The sequence below is a fragment of the Amblyomma mixtum genome, chromosome 2 (assembly GCF_055824585.1).
Source record: "Amblyomma mixtum isolate Tamu chromosome 2, ASM5582458v1, whole genome shotgun sequence".
Lineage (NCBI taxonomy): Eukaryota > Metazoa > Arthropoda > Arachnida > Ixodida > Ixodidae > Amblyomma > Amblyomma mixtum.
Window position 1 is genome coordinate 271047876 of NC_143013.1, and position 12343 is coordinate 271060218.

The window sequence follows — 12343 nt, forward strand, 5'->3', positions numbered from 1 at the left end:
GCGTCCTGTTATCGACGACCATTGCGACACGATTCCGCGGCGCCTCGCTATATGAGATGATCTGCGCGCTGCAGGCGCGCTAAGCCGGCGGCGGTGGCCATCCGTAAAGATGATCGCCACTCGCTGAGAGGACGGGGCGCCGTCGGCGTTCCGGCCAGCAGAGGGCCTCCTCGGTGCCGAGCGGCTAATGCTCGCGGCGAGGGAAGGCGTTTATCCGGCGAGACGGATCGCGCCCGGCGCCGCGACCGCGAGACGCACTCCGTCAGGCGCGCTGTCAGCGGTTGCGCTGCGCCTGCCCCCCCCCCCCTCCCCCCCCCTCCTCCCTTACCCGTTCGTCGCGCTCTTGAGGGCCTTGCAGGCCAGCGCGCGAGCACTGCACCTTATCGCCAGATGAGGAGAAGCCAGTACAGTGCCACTGCCCGCGAGAGAGACACCTCGTTACGCAGCCGTATACGGCCTGTGGAAACAGAGTATGGCACCTGGAACGACTGATCACCTGACGATGTCGCTATGGCGATAAGAAATGAGAAGATTCAGTGGGGCCGGGAATTCATTAGGAAGGCATGGCTGCTTTCAAGATTCGCGTAGCACTGTTAAAGGCAACACATGGATTCCTCGTATAGGCCGTGCGAAACTAACTGGCGGCGACAAGTGTGCTATCAGACTGCTTCTTGAGCTGTTTGGATGTTTCTATAAGAGCTGTTTATCCAGATTATAGCCCCGTTTCCTAATATTCCGTAAAGAAAAAATGAAATGAACTGAACTGATTCTGGGTGGCTGGTTGAAATACCCGGCCGTCAGTCACTGCAACGCATCCTCACTGCTGTGAGCGCGAGCTCGCAGCCACTGCGTGTTGCTGCTACGAAGCCTGGTGCATAGGGTGCGATCAACAACAGCTTGCAATGCAGTCACGTGTGCATAAAATGACACAGAACAAGTTTAATTAACAACCATCACCTTTTCTTTTTTTCCGGCCGAAAGCAGAGGTGCAGCCAACGCTTCTCAATTTCCGGCGAACGGTCCGCGGAAATAAAAATAAAAACCAACGACCCTCAAATGTTTTTTTTTTTTTAAGGTACCGATAATGACCATACTGAAAGCGGTCTATGACTTTAATAGAAGGAGGCCGTAATGAACGGGCTGGTTAGTTTACGCCATCGCTCTTCTGCCGCCGTTAACATCGCCGTCCCTAGCAGGTTAACGCGAGTCTTTCCTCCTGGTACCACGACAGGAGAGCCGGTTCTTGTCGAGAGCAAACCATTATGCAGTATAGACCACCGGTAATCAGCAGCTCAAGTACTTAATCTTTCCTGGATACCGAACGATGATGCAGAGCTGTTTTACTTGAGAGAATAATAAGGCACCATTAGACGCGTTCGAAGGCCCGGCGAACGCCTTCTGGAATGTTGGGGGGGGGGGGGGGGGTACGCAGTGAGGATGCTTCTTATTCGATTAATTACGCGGCCCCAAAATGTCACACCGTATGTGAGATCTCACACAAATGTTCCAGTCGTCTTCGTGAGCCGCCAATATCTTTCGAATAGTAACACAAGGACACCTAGAATCGTCTTCTTTCTTGTTCCTGTTCGCAGTGACTGGGGCAGCCGCACATCGCTATGAAGGCAAATCGAAGTCCACTTTTCTCCGGCTTTCACCTTCGCCACAAGGTTTTGCACCCTGTTACGGCGAAGCAGACAGACCGCCACCTCTGGCGCCTGCAGAGCGAAGGACCCACGATCCTTTTCGAACGGGTCTCTCGAGAAGCGGCGCCCGAGTACGCCAGCAGCGATCGTGAAGGGCCGTCAGAAAATAAAGAGGAGCTTCTTATCGACCATCTCCGCACTGGGCGTCATTCGGCAGCTCTCGAACTGCACACGCACCTTGTTTCGTGAGAAGAGGCAGGCAGCCCTATAGAGAGTGGTGTCCCAGATGACGGGCTCCCCACAATGGGCCATTGGCTTCGATCGCCCCGCCCTCCCGCCTATTGGCAAAAGACGAGGAGGTGGGGTGGGGAGACGCCGAGTGTTTCGAGCCTCGTCGTCTCAATAACCCGAACGAGGCTCACGGCTCGTTGTGCAAACGGACCGCCGATCATGACGACGCCACCGTCGGTCGAGCATCAAAAGGCGCAGGCGTGCTTCTGCCTGACGCCCGCCCGGAGCCATTCCGTCAAGGTCAACAGCCAGAAATGGCCCTGACGGCGATTCTATTTGGTCGCCGTCCATGGCGATCTGGAGCGTCGCATCTACGATCTGGAATGTGCCGCTTCTCGCTGCAAGCGGGCGATGCGCCTCAAAAGAGGGGGAACAGAGGACAGGCGGGGGGGGGGGGGGGGGGGGGGGGGGGGGGTCGGCGCGTCATCATAAGGCACGGGAACGATGCATCGTCTATGCGCTGGCCTCTACGCTATAGCAGCACCGCGCCTGATCGCAGTCAGCGTCGGCCAAAGGAGGTGGAAGGGGGTGGGAGGGCGGCTAGGGTAAAAGAACGCCCAGACACGCCATGGCGATCAGGACTCGCCGCCTGGAGTAGACGCTGCCATACGCGTACTCTCCGAACACTCCTCTTTCCCGTCCTCTGGCCGGACTTGCGCCATAACTCCGCGTGTCAGAGCAGCTGCAGCCATCGTGCGCACCTTCTCGCTGTATACCCCGACGCGCTTTGTTTGTTTTCGCGAGCGAGCGAAGGGAGAAAATCGTCGATCGGGCGTCCATTTCCGAAGGCGCCCCGCGGAGCGCCCGCCAGGACGATTGTCGGCGGCGACAGTGGGGGCGGTGCGGCTGCCCCCTCGGGCTGTCCACTCGAAGGGGGCAAGCGTTGAGCGTGAACGATGCAGCACATCTTCGAACGTGAACGGTCTGCGACGCTGTTCTGCGACGATATTTCTCCCCAAATCGCAGCATAAGGCATTCACGCTGCAGTAGCGAGGTCGGAAAAAATGCAGGGTACAGTCCGTACACCGTGAGGCTCAGCGCATTGAGTTGATCTCGCACATTGGGAAACATGGGCAGTGCAGTCTGCTCCTTGATAGCAGGGAGCACAAGGCTACGGGTCAATGGTCCTTCGTTTCAGGTTGCCTTACTGTGATCATTTTTTTTTGTCCAGCGATGTAGCAGAGCCACTTCCGTGCCACTAGCCGTCGATTTAATTGCGTACAAAGTTTGAAGGAACAACTCCCTACGCCTTGCGTTTCTTGACTCTGAGCAACTTCTTGTTTTCGCTTTTGTGCTATGAGTGCTGGCATGTGAAGTGCGCACAGCGTTTCTGTTCTTTCTGAGCAGTTAAAAATTTTCAGAAATATTTTTCTTTGCTGTTACCGCAGAAATGCTTGCAGTATTTTCAGATGTAAGCCTGTCGGGATGGCAGATCCCCTTGTTGTTGCAGCAGTATTTTCTGTAGCATTTTCTGTCATCACACAAAGCTGCCACTTACTCAACGACAAAATTTGTGCTGTCGGCAGGGAACCCATAATACGACGGATTGAAAAATAGAGCCACATCCGGGTGATCTAGTTTCCGCTACTTCTCTCGAGCGGTGGGAGACCGCGCTGGCTAGCTCTGACCCCAGAACGCAAGTTTTGGCGGTGGAGTAGGCTGAAAAAGTCGTCGAGGGCTATGTACTCTCGACCACTTAACGCGACATCTTACCACCCAGCTCTTTTCGATGAACAAACTGTTTTGCAACAAATCAGAATGTTTTGTTTTGTTTTTTTTTTTTTTTTTTGCTACAACAAGGATTTCTGTTGCTACGACAGGCTGACAGACTCCGCTGGGAATATTTCATCGTCATTTTCAAATTAGCTGTTCCGCACTCCTTCTCTTTATTTTCTTCTCTAAACTTCCTGTTCCATCTACTTTTCGGAGCTGGCAGTCACTGTAGCCCGCCAGGTGACAGCTGCCAGCCGAATGCTTCAGCTTTCGTTGTGCCTACATTTTATGCCGTCAACCCTCCAATAGTAATAATGCTCACTTCGTGGTGAGCCAACGTCACGCGACACTAAGCAGTCCATATAGACCAGATTCTTTTACCCTCGCACGCAGGCTGCTGGCGCGCACCTACTCTCGACACCAGTCGCCATCTATCGGCGCGCGCGGCCCGATGGACTGCGGGTCGCGCCGGCGCCGCACATAGAATGCATGTTTACGTGTTCGCTTCTGTCGTTGTAGTGCTTCATCATAACATATGAGGGTGTGTGCTTTGCGTCACTACTTACATTTTCCCTCTACCAGACAGTACTGAGGTTATCTTGCGCGCAGTTAGTCGTTAACGTGACATCTCCGAGTTTTTTTCCGTTCATTTGGTTGTGAGTAAGTGCGGCGAGGCAGTGCCCGTCTGTCTCGTTGTTTGTGCTCACCATGATGATACTGATATTGATTAGCTCTCGTGTCCTGTCTTCACCTTTTCTGTGTCTCGTTTTTCGAGCTACGTTTTTCAATGATGATATACTGCTGGCTCAAGATTCTAAACGGTGGCAGTGCAGCGGCGACGCTGCTCCACCGAGCCGCTGGTGCGGCGGCGCTGCTCAGGGAAATTCTGGAATAGTATTGCAAACAGCTAGGATTTTTCCCGGCCGATTTTTCCCGGATAGTCGGCCAGGTAGCGTACGGACTGGAAACCGGCACTTCTAAGCAGATTTCTGCGCGGGCGTGTCGTTTGTTGCCGCCTTTTACGTGCGCTATCTACCATGTATGATAATTTTAGGCACAGGATTGTGGATTTATTGATTTGATTCAGTGGTGTAGTAACTGGATAGGCGAGCAGCAGACTGAAGGTTGTCCCGACGAGGCGCGTGTTTTCGATCACCTCCTTGCGCTGAGCTTGCTCTAGTTCCCATTAAACACATTTCATGCACAGCATTGTAAGCACGACCGCTACCGATCAGGGTTGCCGTTGGTGGCTACTTTGCGCCAAATTGGCTACTTTTCGACCACGTCTGGCGATGAAAATTTCCCGCTGGCTCCTTGGCTACTTTCTGGCTACTTTGAACTTCTATTTTGGCGCACTTACTAGCCATTTTTTTTTTGCAATTGCATATACAATAGCAAGCAAGAACAGAAAATAACAATTATTTCCAACCTTTGCTGTCCTCACTGCTGTCCTGGTCGCCTTGATGCGCGCGCGCGTCCTCGACGCATATATTCCTCCAACGAACTGAAGTCTGAAATACGCCAGCAGCAGAGAATTAGGGGTGCACTTGATCGCGCATCATGTTTGACTTTCTGGCACGCAGCGGCATCGTACAAGGACACTTGCGGCGAATGCCCTTTTCAACACCTGGCGCAAGGAGCACTGAAAATTTTGACCCTTCCAATTTCTAATGCTGATGCAGAGCGCGTGTTCTCTTGCGTGAACTTGACGAAAACAGAGATCCGTAACAAAATGAAGCCGGACTTGCTTATGGCGATTCTGCGAATCAAATTTGGGCTACGACTCCAAGAAATAACAGCATCATCGTTTAACGTTCCTGCTGAGTTGTTGAATAGAATGTGCCAAAATTACTCCGGCAAGAACACTATCTACTCTAGATAAACTACGCGGACTGAACTTTTATTTATTTGGAACGTACTTGATACTTGAAGGCCGAGCAAGAGGCCCAAAATTCCGTGCTCTTTATTTACTCTGTGTTTTTGTGTTGGTTCAAAATGATATTATTTATTGTTCATTAATAAAAGTTGCTTATAATAATGGTTCTTTTCTACTTGGCTACAAGTTTGGCGCCAAGATCAGGTGGCGTGGCTACTTTTGGCTACTTTTAGCTTCAGTTCTGGCTCTTTTTGAAAAATTCCCAACGGCAACCCTGCTACCGATTTCAGTTGCTCTTTCCGCACGCATGTCTTCGGGATCAGGGGGGTTAAAGGGTTTACCGTAGTGTCTTTCTGCTTTTGCTATCTACCTTAATCATAGGAAAATATGCGCGATTTTAATACAATCATTCACACTTAGCCAAACGCCTACGCAACGCTGTCACACGCGGCGAGAGCTACAGAATAAAATGAACGCGACTTCGGACCTCAGAATTCGTGAAAGCTGCTAATATCCATTCAAGCTTTGATAATTTGAGCAAAAGTACGTTTTTATGCATCCAGGTTGCATAAACCATGACAAATTTTGTTTTTTGTTGGCGCTGCGACTCAGTTAAGCTCACAGCGGTAATTTGTTGATAAACTGGCGCACCACGCATGCGACAAGAAAGCCCTGTTTGTGGGTGGTACTTTATGGCCGAAGGATTAAGAGTGCACGGGAATTGGAACTGCATGCTAGCCGCACACCTAATACTTGATATTGAACAAAAAGTATTTTTTTTTTTTTTGCAGTGGAGCACCAAGACGGTAGCGATATAAGCACGAGCGCGTTCTAAGCGTCAGCACAATTCACGTGAATGTCAAACTAAATGTCATTAAAACGCATCAATGTGCTCCCTTTGATAACGTGAATACTTCCTGCAACACAGCCACGCTGCGGAAGTATGCTCGGCAATGTTTTTTTAGCGCCCGAAGCGCGGCTATATGCAGGCGCGGCCGCGGAGCTGCCGCAGCCCCGCAGTCCACAAAGAAATGCCCGCACCGCGGCGCACTAGTCGGCGGAAAATGGCCGCGCCCAGGAGCGGCTCTGGATTCTGGTCGGCTCATTGACCACGGCACATAAGTGTGTCAACTGCTTCCTACATATAAAGACAGTACGTTCAAAGCACCTATTTGCACTAGTGTGCACGAGATGGGCCGTGTTCGCACTCGGGTGCGGATTAGCCACCAATCAATAGCGATGCTCACAAAGAGGAGCGTCATCATGAAGCTCGCAGCGTACTGGACGAGCTAATCGAAGCAGCGACCACCGCAATCGCTGTTATGCCAGCTGCGTGTCGCATGCCGATGCATCCGGGCGTGATGGCGCTGTTCTGTGAGTTGTACTTTTTATAGGAGTCCCTTAATCGTAATTTTTCTATCTCCCTGCAGGGGCCTCGATAAGTTCGCGATTGCGTCGTCTTCCGTAAACTTCCACAGTGCCGCGACGTGAGCGACGCCCTGCGGGGAGCGGAGGAAGCAGCAGCGGCTGACCTGAGTGAGCTGAGGCGGCGGAGACGGCGCGCAGCAGCCTCTTGTAGAGCGCCAGGAAGGCAGCCTCCGCAGCCAGGCTTCGCTCGCCCAGCCGGTCCACTTCGGCTTGGAAGTGCCTCAGCAGCGGAGACACGAGGCAGCGGACGTCCTGCGGGGGTGGGGGGACACGACACACGCGTCAGAGTTAACGCGGCAGCTTCAAACAGGAGCACGGAAAAGAAGAGGCTTCATTCACTGACGCGTATTACGGTGGACTAAGGGGGGACCGGTGGAAGGAAAACGTCAGTGGTCCGGTAAGCAGTGAACACGAAAGCGATGAAACAAGTCTGATCAGTCGCTTCGTGAGGAGGAGGACAAGAAGGCGAGAATGCACTTGCATTTACTATCATATGCACCCTGGCCAATGACCAGCCGTAGGTATGTGCCATTAAGCCTGAGGACATAATCATCATTTACTATTAGCATACAGATTGTTAAGCCCAACAAAAAAAATCTAACAACATCCAAAGCAGATACCAAGCACAGATCCCCCATGACAACTTCTGGTAGAATTAACCGCGTCAAGCCGCAGCTTCGCCGGCTATTTTTTTTATGCATCTAAGGCTGCAGGCTTGCGACAAACTGGAATGAAGCCAGTAGCCCTCACGTCAAGTTTCGCGCCAACTTGCTGCTGTTACATTCAGTCGCAATGCATATTATACTCACTAGGTCCTTCCAACCACGTATCGCTGCCACACTGCCGACGTCAAAAATGCGTTCATACTATATCACAGCTATTTTGCTGCCGGTCATTCTAAGTCTACAACAAAGCATGTGACATTCAGCAAGTCTTTCTTTTCCACACGGCAAATAGTGACGACGTTTCGTGGGGTACGCCTGCCGCCGTTTTAGCGCTGGCAGCAACGACGGCAGTATTTCAAGCGCAAGCTGCGTCGGGGCGGCGACGTGACGTCACGTTGTACGCAACCTCCAGGCACTTGAAAGCAGAGAAGATTACAGCACCAACTGTAAGAGACGTTTTGTCACTGTTCACAGCCAGCAACGCGATGAGCGAGAGAAGAAAAAAAAGAACGAGGACACTGGGTAGAGGTGGTTTCAGGAGTCCGTCAACAACACAGCGACGAGCACTCAATCTCTGAACGTGAAGTTTTGACCACATACATCTAAATGTGCTTGAGGTGGATCGGGGAATTTGGCGACGCCGCCAGAGGGACAGATGACACCGATGCTCTTTTCCATTCTCTTTCCAGAGCATGTTCGCAAGCGGATAGAAACTGGATGGGGTGGTGAAGTTATTTATTGGAGCGGGACGCCCCCGGTTACAAAAGCAGTGTGCATGATGTGGAACAAAGAAGAAAATGAAGTGTATGCAAAATTAAAGATGCATAATACGTATGCATGGAAATCAAACTTGTCTGATTGTGTAAGAGAATGCTTGCAGCATACACGACACTGGTCCTCACCAAGACGTCACCAGAATAGAGCTTTAATTAGTACGCTGACCACCGTGTTCACTTGGCACAAACAATAAGGAATCAAAAGTATTCCTTCATTGCTGCGATGAAATGCAGTGCCATAGCATAAGATCCTTCGGCTCTCGAAAGATCCGTGCTCCGGAAATGACGCGAGGATAGTTTACTGCAGCAAGCAGGAACATGTGAAAACAGGACACTGCGTATGCTCGTCCGAACAATAAACTCAATACGAACAATTTGGTTTACGTTCAGCATACTGCGGAAGGAGATATCGCAAATGGACTTAAGTGAGTGGCGGAACCAAAAACACGACTTAGGTTGAGAACTTTGTTTCTGTATTCAAGAAAAAATAAAGAAAAGCGACATTTCTTTGTCAAGTTCTCTTTGAAGATGCCAAGGAACCTTACAATAAAGAAATTATTTCCAACTTCGTGTCACTACCCGCATATTTACGCCTGTCTGGAAAGTATCATAAGTCGCCGTAGTACGAAACTGTCTCTCGCTGCTACGTAGTCACGCGTATCGCGTCCGCTCATTAGAAGAAACCCGCTCCGCGAGAAACAAACAAACCGTGGTTCTGCTTCACCACACAATACCAAAGTACTGCGGCAAAGCGCGCTACTCGGTCGGCGCGGAGGAAAAGATCGCGCGTTCGCATCTCTCGGCTCGATGCAGCGACCGTCGCCATTCTTCTTGTCTCGCGCGGCGGGCGAAAATCCCCGATGGCGGCCGAGTATATTTCACGCGCTGCGCACTCTTCTCTCTCCGCAACCCTGCCACCGAACAGCCTCCAGCGGGCGCCTAAATAACATAAATCAAAGCGTTATTTATTAAGCGTTATTTATCTGCGAGACAGGAGGAATAGGACGGCCGCGCAAAACGGCGGCGGCGCGTGCTGAGTTGCGCTCGCGTGCAGCCAGAGGGCGCGCGCGGCGTCGAGATGGCGGTTTGTGCGCGCTCCACGTGCTGGGTTTGTCTGTCTGTCCGAGCGCACGCGATGAACGCCACTCTGGGCTGTGTGTTGTGACAAAAATAGGGAGAAGGATATGGGAGGGCAATGAAAGAAGGAAAGGGGGGGTCGAGCCTTTTTCCCCGCTCATTGCTCGCACGCGGGTCCATTATAGAGGCGAAAGTGACGCTGTTTTCTCCGCGGACTCGGGTATAGCGCGTTATTTATCTGCCCGAGAGAAAACGCCGGCACCCTCTTTCCCCAAAGCTTCTAGCTTCACCCTGTTTTTCTCCACCAGAGTCTTTCGCGGAAAAAGAGACGGCAACCAATAATTTTCGGGGCGGTGTGAGCACCCGTACACCCGCACACACCGAGCAGGCAACGAGGAAGAATTGAGAGCGCCTTCGCTTACTCTCTCTGATGCGCCCGAAAGGGCTGAGAGAGAGGCGCGCGCGTGCGACACAAGGACTGAAGAGCGTCTTTTTGAGAGAAAGTTGCGCCTTCCGCGAGTTTCCGAGCCGGGTATTGTTTTGTGAGAATGCACTGCTGACACCGGTCGTATGCCTTTCGACGCCAGTGAGGCAGTGCGACAGTGTTTCTTGCCGTGCCTGCTCCTGAACGTGCTTCTACTTGCGATTGCTTAAGTGACAAAATAGTGCTTCAGTAGACTGGTCACGATTGTTTCAATAGACTGGCCAAAGTAAAGATGCGAGAATGTTCGTGAGCTGCCCATATGACCACTCTGATCTTTTCTTCGGACGTATTTTACGACAAAAGCCAAGTTTTGCGCTCCACGGTCTCTGCAGGGTCCCACTTGATAGCTGCATGAGCTATGGGCAGAGTGATTTTAGACGACAGGCTACAGCGGACAAAGGAAAGAAGCACAAGAAATGCGACAAGACGGAGCACTGACTTAAATCGATAGATTTTATTTCCGCGGCAAAGAACCTACTAGGTGGCCTTCATAAGCTTTGACTACTAGACGGTAACTTTCTAATTAAGCGATGGAAATAAAAGATGTCACATTCAGACGAAAGAGTGGAATGTCTTTCTCACGGGCCAATCACTTAATGATACATTGTCCTACCAGCGCCGAAGTGCAGAACAGAACAGTAAAGGTGACTGTGGACTGCGCCTAAGGTGCACTATGGTGACCTCTCCATCACACTCAGTGCCTGTATTTTTGAGATGCCCGTTCCCCATTGGAAAACAGACGGATGTCCGACGGCGGCTTTTAATCCCATAGTTCGTCAAAAGATGGCACGGCGCGCTGTGTTTTCGTCATCAAAGTTCGCCCAACAGGGATCGACCTCAAAGCTTCCACGCGCCAAACAGAGGACTCCCGAGAGCCAAATATGTTTTTCATAGTTTCAAAAAGGCGCCTAAGTGCTATCTCGGAAAGCCTTGTCGCTCAGCCCGAGCTCAGCTTCACGCCATAAGTTCACCAAGGGACACGTGTGCAACTTGCGCGAAAATAGAGCACTGTACTTTAGAACGCGCTGTCATCCTAGACGCCTTCGCTGCTTACGAGCGAGGACAAATACGCCCGGTGCCTTTGGGAGCCACAGAACAGCGCCGCAGCCACAGGGCGAGGAGGAAACGGAGGAGAAGGGCACCTTCGAGGTTCCCCTCAGCCTCCGAAGCGACGCGAGCTGATCACCGCGGCACACTTTGTTGCTCCCTGATCGGCGGCGTCGGCCCACGTGGGGTGGCTATCAGTGCGCCCTGGTTAGGTACGCCCCCCACCCAGCGCGACGTTTAGCCGCCCATCAGAGGCAAGTGGACGAAGCTGGCAGGCTGCCGACGAGCCTGCGCTAGGAGGCGGGAGCAAGAGAACACCCGGGGAAGGGAGCTATCGGCCGCGGATCAGCTGTCTCAGCGGAGAGTCCCGCGCACAGGGAACGAGCCTTGTTCCGCGCCCCCTTCCTCTTCCTCCCGGTCAGGCCACGGGTCTAAGCGATGCGCCGATACCGTTTGGCTTGGCGGGCCCGCGGAGCTGCCAAAGCGCTCCTCGGAGCCCGGAGACTGATGGCGCGGAGGCAGGGCAGCTAGGCGCGCAGTCTGTCGCCGATTGTCGCCACTGATGTCTCTTCCCTACTAGTGCCTGACGCCGGCGGTTGCCTTGATTCCCTCCCGAACGAGACGAATGGGAGTCTCGCGGAGCTCAGCGCGGTTTAAATACAGCATCCTGCGAGGCCCGAAAGACGACTGCGCAGCTGAGTGCTTTGTACGCAACTTTCTGCCCCGGTGCTCGAGTGTTTAGTTCCGGTTCGGTATACGCGGCTCCGCCAGCGAATTCCAGAGGTGACTCGCGGGCCCTTCGCGAGCATTGTGCGCGCCCACTCGTATTGTTCTACCTCTCTCCCTCCCTCTTGAGCGCCCGGTTTCGCCTTCTTGTTATGCTCCTCTGTACGCAATTCGTACTGCCTGCATTCCTTTCGCTTTTGACGGGTAGCAAGTAAGATAGATGGCTTCCTAAGGGGCAGGAATCTCTACCTCGGAGAATGCTGTTGTCATTGCTCGATTAGAGGAGCCCAGAACGAAAGGTATCCTCTACATCGGTTCTATTTCAATGCTCCATAAGTTCTAACTGTTGACCTGGAACTCACCACACTAATTATGTTTATAGGTTAAAGAAAACTCTGTAATCCAACTTCACACAAGTCAGCAAGCTTTATTGTCGCTGTTTAAACCTCCGAGTAGCAACCGCAGCAGCATCAGCGTCAAAATCCGTTTATATCACCAGCTTGAACCGATTCATTTGAAGAGTTTGAAATGTCTGAAGCTGATGCTTCTAAATGACAAAACAAATGACGTAGACTGCGGTCCCGTTCCCGCACAAACGGTTCTTACGCTCGAGCCAC

The 12343-nt window shown here is 52.1% G+C and overlaps 1 protein-coding gene across 2 annotated transcripts in view; it reads right to left on the bottom strand.

The window, feature by feature from the left end:
• ct (homeobox protein, cut) overlaps nucleotides 1–12343 on the bottom strand; it is a 754353-nt gene that overhangs the window by 588495 nt on the left and 153515 nt on the right. For both annotated transcript variants that reach the window (XM_089573991.1, XM_089573990.1), the window contains exon 3: nucleotides 7056–7203. In XM_089573991.1, coding sequence (XP_089430117.1) covers nucleotides 7056–7203 — 148 coding nt within the window. The remainder of the gene's footprint in view (nucleotides 1–7055; nucleotides 7204–12343) is intronic.